Raw genomic sequence first — 15142 nt, 5'->3', positions numbered from 1 at the left:
GTCACCCCCAGCCCACACTTCCTCTGGGGCTGAGACAGTAAAATGGCAGTTCCTGTTGAGTGAGGGATGAGTCAGCGAGGGAGAATGGTGGCTAAATCTTCATAACCTCCAGGCATGGCTATGAAATATTTAAATGACACTAAAGTATTGATTGTTTCTCATCATCCCCTTAGGGAGAGCAGTTCCTGTTTGGGATTCAGATGATAGCAATGCCTTGGATTTAGGCAAACTCCAGAAAGCCCAGAGATGCTGTCTAAGTCTTACCTGAAATTGTATTCTCTCCTCTCTGGAGCTTGCTCCCAGGAATTGGGTTCTGCCCATTTTACAGACAGGGAAGAGAGGATGACCCGTGTGGATGGTTTGACCTGCTGCCAGGCACTCAGCAGGCTGGGCCTGGAAGCCTTGCATCCTGGCCTCTCTGCACTAGCTTTCTCTGCTGCCTTCTCCCTCCCTGTCTTCCTCTTGCTCACAGCCCCTGGCATTCCAGCTTCTGGGGAGAGAGGCATCAAGCAAGATGGACAAGTGCTCTCCAGGGCTTAATTCCTGGAATGGAGACAGTTGGTGGACAAGGACCCAAACTGGCAGGGAAGGCCCCTCCAGGAGATGGACCTCCTCGTCAGTGTCCAGGCCCTGGGTCCCTGGGCCCTGTGGGGGGCAGAGCGGAGCTGGCCTCATTGGCCCTTACTGGTCACAGATCTGCCTTTCCTCCCAGGACAGTTATCAGGATAAATATACCCAGCTCCCCATTCCTGGGGAGTTACTCACCCAGTAAAAGTACCCTGCTGTGGATTAGATTACCTCTGCTCTCACTGTTCAGAGCAGCCCTGACTGCTCAGGGCTCGGGGAAGGGGGGGACCCGCCTTCTTGTCCTGCTTCCTTCCTAATCTGGAAGAGTCCCAGCAAGGGGGCTGAGAGGAGACCATCCTGGAGGAGCTGGTCCTGCTGTTTACATAACTCCTTCCTTAGGAAGGCCCGAGTCTGCTCACTGCTTGGATCCCTGAGCTTGGGCAGCTTCTCTTCTGACGCTTGAGGCCCCGCCCCGCCCCCCAGCAGGTGGTCAGCAGTGGGGGGCTGAAACTTCCCTTGCCCAGAGTTCTGAACCTAGCAGGGTAGACAGGCCTAAGACTGGGCCTCTCTAGGGTTGTGGGAAAGGGACTTGTGGACCCTCCGCTGTCTCTTTGAGAGTCCGATCTCGTGTTAAATGGCAGGGATGGACAGACAGCTGGCCGCGGACTGCCCGGAAGGCCCTTGTGCTATGGCAGCCCCTTGCCTCCCGTGTTGGAGCTCTCAGGGTGGTGCTGGCTGCTCCTTCCTTCTGCTTGTCAGCTCCTAAGGACACCGTGCCAGCCCCTGCCCAGGGTGACGAAAACTGAGTTAAGGCCCGCGGGAAGAAGGTGGGTGAGTGGAGTCTGGAAAAGATTTGAGTTCTAACTGTGGGCTCTCCTGGGCCTCAAGAATGCAAGGCATTTTGAGGTGGGGTCTTCCTGGAGGCTAAAGGAGCCCACCTCTTCTAGTGGAGCCTGGTGCTGGGGGTGGAGGAGGATTGGGAGTGTTCCTGCCCAGTCGTGGAGACCTGATGGGGAGGCTTCTCCAGGTGGTTTTCTGTTCCCCAGAATAGTGCCCCTAACTGCTTCTCCGGGATTGCAGCATCCTCTGCCTCCGGACTGGGTTAGGAAGGGGAGGTGCTTTCTCATGCCCCTCCAGGGCTACCCTTCTCTCTGGGAGCCAGCTCCCCTCAGGTTAGCATTTACTCAGAGTGTGCTTTCTTCCAGGACAGTGCTAAGCCAGCTCCGTGTATCCATTTTTTCATGATATTCCTTGCTCCTGTGAGTAACATGGTAGAATTTCGGTCAGACAGACAGGAGACTGAGGCACAAGCAGTTTGGCCACTGAGCAGAGTCTGTGTGACTCGAAATCTCCCTGTGTAAGTTCTCACATCTGGTGTCTTTAGAGCCTGGGAGGAGAGAATGGAATAGTCCTGGGTCCTCCCTCACCCACACCCCCCACCTCACTTGAGGGATCCTGGTGGATAGACCTTTATCTTCTGGCATCTGCCCAGCTCTGGGCGTGACAGTCTTTATCACACACTCAGGAGAGGCCAGCGCTTGGGTAGGAGGAAGCCAGTTTTGTGAAAGGGTCTAACTTGTTTTTACACTTCATTGGGGCGGAGGTGGAAAGGGTTCGTTGCATGTCTTTAACTTATAGGGTGTCATGTGTCAGTGGATCAGCCTAGGTCCCCAGAGCCCTCGTCTGGGGCACGTGAGGAGGGCCGGGGCTGCCCCTGTCCTGCATCCTCCGCCTTGTTTGGGAATGTGAGGGGCGCAGCTGCCGCTTGCATCCTGGAATGCAGGCAGACCGGCCCCTCTCTCTTCTCCCTCCCTGGGCAGCCAGCCTCTTAACCCCCTCAAACCCTTGGGGCTACAGACCCCAGGCTCCCGCCCCCTACCCCCATCGCCCGTCGGGTCCGCGGGATTACGTTTGGCGGGTCGCTGGGGCCCGGGAAAGGGCGTCTTCATCTCGGCCTGGCAGCGTGCTCCGTGCCCGCCCAGGCAGCCTACCCCCGAGCGGCCTGCGGGTCCGAAGGCACCCCTGATCTGAGCGGCTGCTTGGGCCCAGGCCCTGCTGCGGGGTGGGGACGGGGCGCCCGCGGGCGCTGCGTCTGCGGAGGGGCGCGCGTCCCTGTGGGCCTCCGGAGCCCCGCGGGGCTGCGTCACTCTTTGGTCGTGCTTCAAATGTTCGTGTGCCCCAAGCACGGGTGGCAGGTTTGGCACCTCCTTGTGCGCCTCCCGTAGCTGCTCTGTCCCTCCAGCTCACCGAGCTTTCTCGGGATTGAAACTTCCCCAGGGAGCCCGTGGCCGGGAGCTCCCCGGTCTTCCCCGGCTCGAAAATTCCGTGGTTGCGTGAGTTTACCTTGGGTTACTGCGCCCGCCGCCGGGAGCCGACGGGCCAATAGCGCCCTCTGGCGGGAAGCAGCGGAAGGGCCGCATCTCTTTCTCGCCGGGGCGGAGCTGGGTGTCCTTTGCCCCTGGTGGGCTGGAGACTTTGCACCCAGCCAGCCATCCCCTACCCCACCTACCTGGAGAGGAGAACCTCTCCCCCTGGCACACGCACATCGGATGGTCTCACCCGGAGACTTCCACTTCCCCTCTTGTGTGGGTGGAAGTGCCAGGACATGCATCAGCTGGTCCGAAGAGGCAAAAAGCCTGCAGCATCTAGGGTGGTTTCTTCCAGAAAAGGGATGGGAAGCCCCAGGGAGCGCTTCCTTCCACAGGGTGGCTTGGGTGGTTCCAGTGGCTCTGACTTGTCCTCAAGGTTTCAGGCTTGGACTCAGAAACTTAGTGGAGAAATGTTCAGGACGTTTGGAGCCTTCCTTAGCCTGGAGGAAGGAGCCCCCCACAGCTTCCGGTCCTGCCTCTGTGTGTCTGGAGCATATCCTACAGACACCTTCTTTGGGGTCTGGGTGGAAGGACTCTGGACTCTGAGCCCGGTTGCCTGGTGTTTAGAGCTACGTACCAGGCAGTAGGTATAGCTGAGGACTGGAGGACCCACCCATGGGGTGCTGCTTCCAAGTGAACTTCCTTGAGCAGTCTTGCCTCTGCGGCCTCTGTTGACTCAAGCAGGGGAGGAGTTCGCTGAGTTTGCAAGGAGACTTTGGCCTGGAACCATTTTGCGGGCTTTCAGGCCATAGCAGCCTTCTACACCCATAGGAGTCCAAAGCAGAGCCCAGAGGCCTCCTTGGCTGCCTCCTATATTCCTGGCTCCCTTCCCTGAGGCGTTTGTGGGGGGCTTTGGGGAGACAGGGACACTGTGCAGTCACTGAGCAATGTCCAAGGGTGCGGAGAGGGAAGGAAGCTATCCCAGAGGCCCCCTGGCTCGGGCATGGGCTCTCTCCCACTCAGGCAGACACACATTTGATCGCTTTCCCGCCAGCGTCCACACCTGCCTCCCTCCGACTGGTGCTTTATTACTTCTTTTCTCATGAGGCTTGCCCTTGGCACGTCTCATCCAGATTCTGACCGTAGAAGATGTGGGAGTGATCGGTCTGGTGCATCCTACCCTGACCTCCTTGGAGGAAGGTGTTTTTCAGAATGTCACAAAACAAAGAAGATCTGATGTTTGTAGCTTTCCAGGGACTGTAGCCCCCACTGCCCCAGGTAGAGCTCCCACCAACACCGTGAGGTAGGAATGATGAACCCCAGCTTGTCGGGGCAGCCGAGGCTCAGGGATGGCCGTGGAGAGTAGATGGAGGAGCTAGGACTCGAACTCCTGGAATCTTTTGTTTCTGTCCTCCTAGGACTGCTCCTTTCTGACCAACAGATGTACCAGTGTTTAAAAGACCCCAGTGAAATTGTAAGCCAGACTTAGAGTCGGGGGAGAAGAGGGGGATTCGAGGCAGAGGGCAGTGGAGGCCCTCACTCGGGAGGTCTGATGGGATAGGTTATCCCTTTGCCTGAGAGACCCGAGTTCACATCCTCGCTGTGTCCTCTCAGCCAGGGGTTGGCAGCACGGGCGTGTGACTCTGCCTGCCTGCGCCTCACTTTTACCCTCCATGCTGGTGTTGCTGTGAGGAGGAAGGGAAGGAACACAGCGTGAAGCTCCTGTTATTCCCACTGGGGCTGCACATGGTGCCTGCTCTGGGGAGCCCTGTAGGGTTTTCCAGCTGGCTCTGCCTTTGATGGAAAAGGGGAGACCCTACCCCTGCCGAACTGGGCCCAGGGCAAGTGGGGATGCTGTGTGAAGCCATGACAGCAGGTGGTGGCCGTTCAGAGGCCACTGAGTTCGGCCCTGGACCCCAGTTCCTTTTCTGTCATCACCTAGGCACGCACTGACTGCCTCTAGTTCTGCTTTGCTAGAGACAGGAAGCCAGACTTATCTAGGGGATCTCGCGAGGGGTGGGGGGCTGCAGGAACTGACTTTCCTCGGGAGTCAGGAGGCCCTTGTGCCGAGCTGCTGGCCCCAGGGTCCTGGGCCTTGTCACAAGCTCCCCCTCTGACCAGCTGGGTAAGAGCTGGGGGTAGGTGTGGCCACCCTTGTGGGTAGGAGGGCAGGGCAGGCAGCTGGGAGGTGTGGGACCCCCTTGGTTCCCTCTACTGAGCTGGGGTAGGGTTGGGGACAGGGCCATAAGGAAGGATCAGCCTGGGCACCGGCACTGAAGAAATTGTACCATTGAAATATGGCATCATGTCGTGATCTCAGCAGACTGTTCCAGGCCAGATTTTGGGGGCTTGGGGCTACCGAAGAGCCACACAGTCCTTTCTTTCACTGGCTTTGTTATCTGGGCAGATTCCACTACCTCTTGAAGCCCCTTTCCCTGCCTGTAAATGTAGGATCAGAATTCCAGCTTTATCTGGTATTAGGGTTCACAGAGAGACCCCAGACCACGCAGTGCCTAGCGTGGTGCTCGTTACTAGTGATTGGCAGTAGATCCGGCCATTGCTTTCTGATACATAATATCCTAAGGGTGGGGGACTGACCCTTCCTGGCCCTCAGCGGGTCAGCAGGAGAGTGAGGGTGAGCAAGTCCTTGAATATGGTAGGAATGAGGGTGTGGTGTTGGGGCCAGGCTCTCTGGGCTGGGGGGCTGTTGAGGGTCTCAGGAGGGGGGATTGAAGTTGAGGGGTTATCAGCAGTTCCTACGCCTGCCCCTCCTGCTAGGGGAGAACCACGGCCCCCCAGTTGGCCGCCTGGTGCCAGGGTAATGGAAGCTTACACTTGATTTGGCTCCCTTCTGCTGTTATAAGCAGAGTAGCAGGGCCCTAGAGCCTCTGGGGCCAGGCGGCTTGCCAGGCTTCCGCAGAAACAGCCTACAGAGCAGTCCTGCCCCCTGCTCAGCTGAGGGGGTGGGGATCCCTGCGCCAGCCTCCACCCAGCCCCCACCTCCCCACCAACCTTGAGCCTCCACCTATAGCCCAGGGTATCGGAAGAGTAGGGAGCCTGGGGTTTTGCCTCTGCCTCCGCAGAGAGCCAGGTACCATACCCTGGAGAGCGCTCCAGGTGGAGGGGGTGCATTGCTGAGAAAGCCCAAGCTCCTGGAATTTCAGTGGGACCTGGCAATGCCTGTGCCCCTCCCCATGACGTGGGGCCCCTCCCGCCCATTCTCCCCGCCTTGCCCTGTGGAGTCAGAGTGCTGAGTTCCAGGCAGGCATTTCTGACTTCCAGCCAGCCAGCCGCACAGCCCTGTCGGCAGGGAACGCAGGTGCCCGGGCGCCAGAGGTAGGAGAGCCCCAGGGGCAGCCCAGGAGCCTCCAAGCACCTTCAGCCTTGGGCTGGGGAGAAGAGGTCGGTTTCAGAAGCTGGTTCTTTGCCAGGCTGGTCTGGGCTTCTGGCTTCCTGCCCTGAGGCTGGTTATTTCTCCCAGGGGTGGGGCAGGTGCCCTTAGAAGTCATTAGCTCTTGGGTGCAGCTAGCAGGGAGGGCACTGCCACTGGACAGCGTGTTGCCAGGATCCCTGGTTCCTAACAGCTCTCAGCGTGTTCTCTCTGCAGACGCCCTGCTGGCTGACTTGGAGTCCACCACCTCCCACATCTCCAAACGGCCCGTGTTCTTGTCGGAGGAGACCCCCTACTCGTACCCAACTGGAAACCACACATACCAGGAGATTGCCGTGCCACCCCCTGTCCCGCCACCCCCGTCCAGTGAGGCCCTCAATGGCACAATCGTTGACCCCTTAGACCAGTGGGATCCCAGTGCCTCCCGATTCATCCACCAGCAGGTAAGGTGGGGACGGGGGCTGGGAAGACAGCCCGAGGCTTTGGGGCAGTAGGAGCTTGCCTGGCAGCAGCTAGGGGAGCCCAGGGAGGAACGGGATCAGGGGAATAAGGACAGGGGCCGGGAAATGGCTGGGTCTCCCAGAGGCCACGTGAGGGGGCAAGTGACCAAGTGTTAATCACCTGTCCCCTGGCCGGAGTGTGGAAATTCCCTGGTAAGACTGTCTGTGAGCAGGAGCCTCCTGGGGGTGACTCGGGTTGTTCCTTTTCCACCCCCTCGGGGGAGGCTCTGAGCATTCTGTTCCCTGCAGCCTCAGTCCCCGTCACCCGTGTGTGGCTCCAGTGCCAAAACTTCCAGCGCTTCCGTGCCCCAGGACGGCGCCGGCCCCCCGTGTTCCCGAGCCGGTGAGGAAGAGCACGTCTACAGGTACTGACGCAGCCCTCTGTGCGCCCCTTCCCTTCCTGCCTGGGAGGTCTGGGGCCAGGGATCAGGCCTGGCAGCGGCCCGCACAAGGTCCCGAGGCTCCTGGCCAGCTCGTACTGCCTTGGGCTGGCCTGGTGGCCTTCGCGCTGCTACTGCCACACAGTAGCAGGGTTGGGTTGTCACGTCAACTGTGTCGTTGAGGAACTGAGGCAAGACTTCCTTCCTCCCCTCTTCTCACCACATCCCTTCCCCACTGTCCCATCTCTTGCTGGGGGAGACTTCATACCCACTCCACCTTCTTCTCCTGGAGGTCTTGAGGCCTCCAAAGCTGGGGACGCCTCTCATAGTGGCCTCCCCTCTGCCTCTCAGTTTCCCCAACAAGCAGAAGTCGGCCGAGCCTTCACCCACTGTGATGAGCTCCTCCCTGGGCAGTAACCTTTCCGAACTTGACCGCCTGCTGCTGGAACTGAATGCGGTGCAGCATAACCCCCCGGGCTTCCCTGCAGGTAGGACTGGCTCCCTGGGCCCCCGGGGGCCACCTGCTGGCCTTTGGATCCCCAGAGGGGTCAGGGCTGAGCAGCCTTTCCCTCTCGCTCTTCCAAGATGAGGCCAACTCAAGCCCGCCGCTGCCTGGAGCTCTGAGCCCCCACTATGGCATCCCGGAGAATAACAGCCCACTGGGGGGCAAAGCTGGACCCCTGACGAAAGAGAAGCCCAAGCGGAATGGGGGCCGCGGCCTGGAGGATGTGCGGCCCAGTGTGGAGAGTCTCTTGGATGAACTCGAGAGCTCCGTGCCCAGCCCCGTGTGAGTATCGGTGGGCTCTCCCGGGCAGGGGTGGTCTTGCCCAGCCAGCGCTGTGCTCCGGTGTCTGTCCACTTGGCCCAGTTGTCCCCCGTTCCTTCTGCGAGGGCCTGTCGTTTGCCGGGCTCTGGACCAGGCCCTGGGGGAGCCACCAGCTTAGTGGCTGTCCGCATGGGCTTTGGACCACAGTGTTAGGGCTCGGGTCTCGGGTCTGTCCTCACTAAGTGCTGTCTCTCAAGCCCTCGTGTCCCTGTCTGTAAAATGGGATGAAGGGATATAGAATAATGGCGAGTAAGACCACCTGCCTTGATGGGATGAGACCCAATAATCCACGTAAAGTGTCTGGAGTGGTTTCTGGCTCAGAGCATGTGGCACACATGGCTCATTACTAAATGTCAGCCCCGCTCCTGTCGGTGTGTCGTTGGGGCAGTCTCACAGGTCTGTACGGTGTTGTGCCTGGTGCTTGGGCTCGTTTAACAGGCGAGCTTGAACTCAGGCGCGGAGGACCACAGATGTTCTCCTGAGAAAGGGGCCGGTTGAGCTGCCCTCTTGTCCCATGCCAGCAGCTCACCTGAGCTTTGTCCCCGCGGCTGAGACTGGGAGCTGGCGGGTTTCTTCGGAGTCGGGCGGGAGGACCCCAGTGTGAGAGCTGAGATGTTGAGACCCTGGAGAGGAGAGGGCCGCTCTGGGGGGACACGGAGCTGGCCTCTGGGGTCCCGCTGACGCCGTGCCCGCCCCGCAGCCCTGCCATCACTGTGAACCAGGGCGAGATGAGCAGCCCTCAGCGAGTCACCGCCAGCCAGCAGCAGACACGCATCTCAGCCTCCTCTGCCACCAGGGAGCTGGACGAGCTGATGGCCTCCCTTTCGGATTTCAAGGTGCCCTGAGACCCCTCTTCTTCCCTGCCCCCTCATTCTTCTTCCCCTCTACCTCGGTGTGAGTAGTTGGAGCGCGGGCCCTCAGTGTTTGGGTGCCTTGCCCTGAGCCAGGGACCCTGCGGTGCTCTGATCTCACCAGGGTTCCAGGGAGGGAGGGTCACACCAGGCTTCACTCACAGCTGATGAAGGCAGAGAAGCACTTAGCAGGGAAATTCCTTCTTCCTGGGTTGCTCCCAGCTCCCAGCCACCCAGGCGAGGGGATCAGGAGGCTGAGACAAAGGGTTCTGTGTTGATGGTTGCTCTTGGTGGGGGAGGGCATTCTCTGCTGGGCCGTGTGGGACTGGGATCCTGTGCCTGAGAGGTCATTTGTCCCGGAGCTCCGTCTCCCACGCTGGCTGGCTCTCCTCAACAGGTCCCTCTTCCTTCTGCCTCTGGCTCCAAATGCACAGTTCTCCTTTACCAGCCTCCCTCCATCCTTCCCCATACCCTCCACAGGCCCGAGTCCCCACAGGTTCTATCTGTGGGAGACCTAAACCCTTCAGGCTCCTGGGCCAGTCCTGCAGGAGGCATCCTTTCCCCTCCTGTCCTGGGCCTCTCAGGCCTGCCAGACCCGGATGTTTCAGTGTCAGTGCCTCGGTGGGGATTTATCCTGCCTGATCTCCCGCACTTGCTGACTTCACCCTTCCACGTGGGTCTGCCTGGGACCTTTGGGGCATGAAGTAGGGAATCTGAGAAGGGGAGCAAGCCTCCTGAGTGCTCTTGGCCCCGAGGGGGGTACAAAGAGTACCTCCAGCTGGGGGGTTCATGGTGGGGGATGGGAGCTTCCTGGGCTTGTGACCCTCACGTGCCATTGGTTGTGGGTGGTGAGTGGCCACCATCAGAAACAAGTCCCTTGGACTTTGGTGTTGGTCTTGGGGAGCCCTGCACTACCACCCTTTAAACTGTTTTTACTTTTTTTTTTCCCTAAGATTATTTGAGGAGGGGGTGAGTATGAGCAGGGGGAGGGGCAGAGTGAGAGAGAAAGACATTTTTCAAGTAGACTTTTTGCTGAGCGGGAGCCTGATGTGGGGCTCGATCCCAGGACCCTGAGATCATGACCCGATCCGAAATCAGGAGTTGGACGCTTAACTGACTGAGCCACCCAGGCACCCCAGATTTTACTTTCTGAGACAGCCAGCCAGCGTCGTGGTGCCCACAAGCAGCTGCACTGGTTCTAGCTGTGCTCTGAGATGAAGGTCTTGGGGGATGCAGGAAGGCTAGGATTGTCTGGGGGAGACAGCCAGGTTGAGCCAGGTTTGGAGGAAGCAGAGTTGCTGCCTGTGGCTGACTCTTCCTCGATTGGGCTTGGGCTGACCTTCCTGGTCACCGGTCTCCATGGTCCACCCTCTGGAGCCTTTTCTCCCTTGTCCCTACTCTGACTAGGGTGGCCCCGCAGGCATGGCACAGTGGTGGCTCTTTGCTGCCTGGGTTTGATGGGGGCCAGGAATGTGGAGCCCAGGAAGACCTTTTTGGGGTCTGAGTCTTTCTCAGGCCAACCCTCGTGCTTCAGCTTCTCAGCGCCCTTGATCTGGTGTTGGTCAGTGTAGTTGGTGGGTCTCAGTACCCTCAGGCCAAGCCCATCCCTTGCAGACAGCACCTCTCCTCACCTCTCCCATCTCTCTCTCCTCTCCTTTCTGCCTTTTGTCTTTCTCCTCTTCCAGACCAGCTCCTCTGCTGTGGCCTTGAGCTCCCTGGGGCTGCTGCCCAAACCAGCTCCATCCCCACGCCACATACCTTCCCCTTCTCCTCCTCCTCCTGGGCCCTCTCTGTTCTTACCATCCACTCCTAAGCTTGCCTCTGGAGGTCCTGCTGCCTCCCAGGAGGTCCTCTGCTTGGAGGACCCCAGTAATGGGCAGGGCCTTCGACCTCCTGTGGCTGCCCTCCAGGTGACACCTGACACTCCCAGCGCAAGGTCTTCTTCTGTGGAGGCCCCTCTGGGGCTGTTTGGTGCAGAGAACCAGGCTCAGGTTTGGAGAGACCTACCAAGCCTCACAAGTGAGGTTTCCAGGGCGCCCCATTGCCACACAGCACCCCGCCAGGCTGGGCGTGCAGGTCCCGAGGAGCCTGGAGACCCCAACGGGCTGTTGGCCAACCCTTTGTACCCAGAGGAAGCCATGGCTGCCGCTCTGGAGCATCCGTGGGCTTTGGAGGCGCGTGAGATCCCCCACGGAGCCACACCCAGCTTCCCGGAAGTAACTGAGCCAGCTGTACTGGCCGTGGACCGTCAGGCTATCTTCCCAGATACCTGGAGTCTCACAAAGGAACGTGGACAGCCGAAGCAGAGAGCAAAGCCAGAGCCAGGGGAGCTGGAAAGCAGCCGCCCAGCCCCAGTTGATGAGGAGCAGTTAGGTGGACAGACACCCATGAGGGGAAGCCGGGTCAGGCCAACCCAGGGACCCGAGACCCTCAGGCGGCCGGAAGGCACCACCGAAGCTGCTGCCCAGGCCCAGAGGGAACAGCCGGAGCCTCCACCTGCCGTGGTCACGGACACGCCCGACACCACTGAGAGGATTTCCGCCTCCAGCCAGGCAGGCGCAAGCTCGCACGGCTGCTAGGCATGGCCCTCGGCTGGCCCGAGTGTGGGCCGCTCCTGGCTAACCGCATGCGGCCTCCCTCTCTGTGCATGTCTCCTTGGGCAGCAGATCCCAAGAGCGGGCAGCCTCAGACCCTGATGACCAGGAGTGGGTTCTGTGGGGCCAGTGGAGCCTCCAGGCCCTGGAAATTCTCTTAGTGACAACCCTCTTCTTGCTTGTTTGAAGGCTCTTTCCTCTAGATGGGCTACCCCTCACCTCTTGACATGATGTGTGCGAAATGGTTAAAAGCATGGGCTTTGGAACCAGATAGTCCTGAATACAAACCACGCTTCCGGTACTTGCTACCCTGTGTGACCTTGGGCAAACCCCCACCAGCCTCAGCTTTCTCGTCTTTAAAATGGGGGTAACAGTAAGGGGGCCTCGCTGGCTCAGTCAGTAGAGCATGCGACTCGATCTCAGGGCCATGAGTTCGGGCCCCATGGTGGGTGTGGAGTCTGCTTTAAAAAAAAAAAAAGAAAAAGAAAATGGGGGTTATAATAGACCATTTCCCCCCACCGCTGTCCAAGGACTAAATGAGGCAATGTCTGTAAAGTGCTGAGAACACAGCACGTGGTCCCCTATAAGCCGTGGCTGATGTTACTGTTCTTACTGGCTTCTTGCTTAATGAAAATTTTATGTCTTTTCCAAAAACAGACTAGAGCAACAGCAAAAAAACCCAAACAACTACAAGTGAGGTTATAATATACACCAGGAAAAAAACTAATTAAAAGATGTACTGGCAGAAAAGATCACATTTTTCTATTACAGATCAAAAAAAAAGAAAGAGTCTTATGCCTTTTCAGGAATGTCCACCCCTTACATCCTTATCCTTTCAAATAATCTTGGAATAACCCTACAAGGCAGCCGAGAAAATACTCTAACCCCGTTTCAAGGATGGAGACGCTGAGACCCCTGGAAGTGAAGTCTTGCCCAAGGTCATTGCTGACTTGGAGATGAAGTGCCAGGTGGAGGGAGTCCGCTCTGCCCCCTGCCTCCACCTCAACCCTCTGCCCCCTGCCTCCACCTCACCTCCGCTTAGCTCCTCTCTGGCAGTTGTGTTCTGCCCTCTCCTGCCCGCGGCACCTGAGTGTGGACTGAGCAGCCTTGGCTGAGCCCAGAGTGGGACAGTGACAGCTTCCCCCTCCCCCCCTCAGATCCGCTCTGTGATCAGGAGGAGCCGGGAGACGGGCCACGCACACCCCATGTCCCGGGAGCCCTCCCCTCGCCGCCGGCTGGACCCCGCCACCCTGAGCAGGACCCCATCCCAGGAGCGGCTCATCGCAGAGCTGCAGGGTCGGCTGGGCATCCAGCCGGAGGCAGAGGAGGCAGCGGGGACAGCGGGGGTCTCTGCCGAGGACTGGCTGACTGAGGGCGTCATCATCACTGTGCAGCCTCGTGGGAGGCGGGCTGGGGGGCAGCTTGTAGAGAAGGTAGCGAGGAGGTGCCTGGGGCTGGGCCAGGGCCAGGCCAGTAGGCATCCTGATTCTTGCCCAGGATGGCTGGAGGGGAGATGTGGTGTGGAAAGGAGGGTGGGGGGAGGGTCTTGCAGCCTGTGGCCGAGTGAGGCTGGCCTCACTCTCGGTGCCAGGGTGGGAAGGCCCAGGGGGAGCCTGGGGATGGCATGCTTCCTGCTCTTACGCTCTGCTTCATCTCTCTCCTTCCTTTCTTCTTCCCAGGTCGTCTTCCCTCCTGGCTCCCCCGTTCCCCTAAGAAGAACCTTCCCTCTTCTGACTTCTCCTCCTCCTCCTGTCTCTTTGCTCCAGCGGCACAAAGACGCCTCAGCCAGCAGCCCTTGTCCCTCGCCCAGCCTGCCCGCCCTCTCTTCCCTGGGGCCCTCTGCTCTTGCCCGAGGTTCCCCTGGGGTCCCAAGTGCTGCGGCAGGGCTTCGGGAAGAGGGTGTGCAGGGCCCCACCCCGCCCCCTCCTGCACCCCACACTTGGAGGTCCGTGGGCTGCCAGACTGAGGAGGACCCGCTCTTCCCCCCGATGCAGGCAGGCCTCCCTGTCTCCGTCCCGCGGCCTGGGCCGTGTTCCTGCACTGCACGCTTGGGGACACACACACACGCCCCCTCTCTGGCCCTCCGTCCATGAGTCAGGACAGTATCACAGTCCTTCCTTAGACCTTGCCTTGACCCTGGGCCCTCTCAACCTGCTGTCAGCGCTCCCAGCCCCTTGATGTCAGCTGTCCTCTTGCTTCCCAGTGGGGCTTCTCTCTGCCTGCCCCTTCCCCATGTCCCTTGGTCCTGTCTCAGGCTCCTCTGAGGAAGCCATTCCCAGAAGGGAAACCAAACCTGCTCCTCCCACTCCAGCCCCCAGGCCAGTACCTGGAAGGCCACTGTGCTCTCAGCCCTGGTTACCTTCCTTTCCGTTGTCCGTGCCTTTAGTTGGCTCACCTTCTGCCCCTTCTTCATCTCTCCCCGGGCCTCTCTCTCTGGGTCATTATTCTCTAGACTTTTCCTCCTCATTCTGGTACTGCCGGGGGTGGGGGTGGGGGTGGGGTGGGGTCCTCTTATTTCGTACCAAATTCCCTTTTGTGAAATGTTCCCTAACGAGGTCTCCTTTTCTTTCTTTCCTTAATTAAAAACAATTTTCTTGTCCTCATTTCCTCCCCTATCCAAGATCCAGGGCCTGGAACAAATGGCGGATGGAGAAGCGTGGGCGGCCGGCTGGCCTCCGAGCGACAGGCAGAGCAGTCCCGAAGGGCAGGACGAGGGAGGGGTCAGTGCCGAGGCGGGCGCGCCTAGGGTCCTGCTTGCCTGTTTTCTGGGCCTTGGTAGGCCAGTGGGGTGCCGCAAGCCCCTCTGATTCCCAGGATATCTTGTGGATGCCACTCCCACCCTCGGGGCTCGGGGCTCTGGGGGCCCGGGACGAGGTTGAACCGCTTGCCTCCGTCAGCCTGTCTGTCCAGGAGGGAGAAGAGCCCCGGTGCCGCGGTGCTGCGAGGCCTCCTCCCCAAGCCTGAAGTCCTGACCGCCTCTCTCCCTGTCTTTGCAGTTCATGGCCCAGGGGAAGACGGGGAGCAGCTCTCCCCCTGGGGGGCCCCCGAAGCCTGGGAGCCAGCTGGATAGTATGCTGGGGAGCCTGCAGTCTGACCTGAACAAACTGGGGGTCGCCACGGTTGCCAAAGGGGTCTGCGGGGCCTGCAAGAAGCCCATCGCTGGGCAGGTGATGGAGGGGGAAGGGGAGCAGGGGAGGGAGCCGCAGATGGAGGGAAATTGGTTCCCCTGGGCCCCCCCAGGGGGGGGGCGCTCCGTGGCAGGCCAGGGCCCTAAGCCTCGTTCTGCCTCTTTCCCCAGGTCGTGACCGCCATGGGAAAGACGTGGCACCCGGAGCACTTCGTCTGCACCCATTGCCAAGAGGAGATCGGATCCCGGAACTTCTTTGAGCGGGATGGACAGCCCTACTGTGAAAAGGACTATCATAACCTCTTCTCTCCGCGCTGCTACTACTGCAATGGTCCCATCCTGGATGTGAGTCCGGGCGGGCGGCCTGGCGGGAGGGCAGGTGTACTGCCCAGTTCTTTCCTGCGGCTGCTGCCATCTGATGCTAAGAGAGATCACTCATGCTTGAGCTCACACAGCTAGGAAATGGTGGGGTTGGGATTCAAACCCAGGCTAGATTCAGGGCCCTTCTACCTCCCTTCCACCTCCCATCCTAGATTCTCTGCTGCGTACACTCCAAGGCTTAGGAGCCTGATAAATAGAGTAGAGTGCCGGTTCCCT

At 59.6% G+C, this 15142-nt stretch overlaps 1 protein-coding gene across 1 annotated transcript in view; it reads left to right on the top strand.

Annotated features, from left to right (window-relative positions):
• Positions 1-15142, top strand: part of LOC111156467 (paxillin) — a 46270-nt gene that overhangs the window by 27322 nt on the left and 3806 nt on the right. Inside the window, exons 2-8 of the mRNA XM_022517390.1 lie at positions 6484-6710; positions 7017-7132; positions 7499-7635; positions 7733-7934; positions 8674-8809; positions 14415-14585; positions 14717-14890. Of these exons, the coding sequence (XP_022373098.1) occupies positions 6484-6710; positions 7017-7132; positions 7499-7635; positions 7733-7934; positions 8674-8809; positions 14415-14585; positions 14717-14890 (1163 nt within the window). The remainder of the gene's footprint in view (positions 1-6483; positions 6711-7016; positions 7133-7498; positions 7636-7732; positions 7935-8673; positions 8810-14414; positions 14586-14716; positions 14891-15142) is intronic.

This window comes from Enhydra lutris, unplaced genomic scaffold, assembly GCF_002288905.1.
Source record: "Enhydra lutris kenyoni isolate GAN:26980312 unplaced genomic scaffold, ASM228890v2 scaffoldscaffold46, whole genome shotgun sequence".
Lineage (NCBI taxonomy): Eukaryota > Metazoa > Chordata > Mammalia > Carnivora > Mustelidae > Enhydra > Enhydra lutris.
The sequence above is the reverse complement of the archived record's forward strand: the minus strand, read 5'-3'. Positions and strand labels throughout refer to the sequence as shown.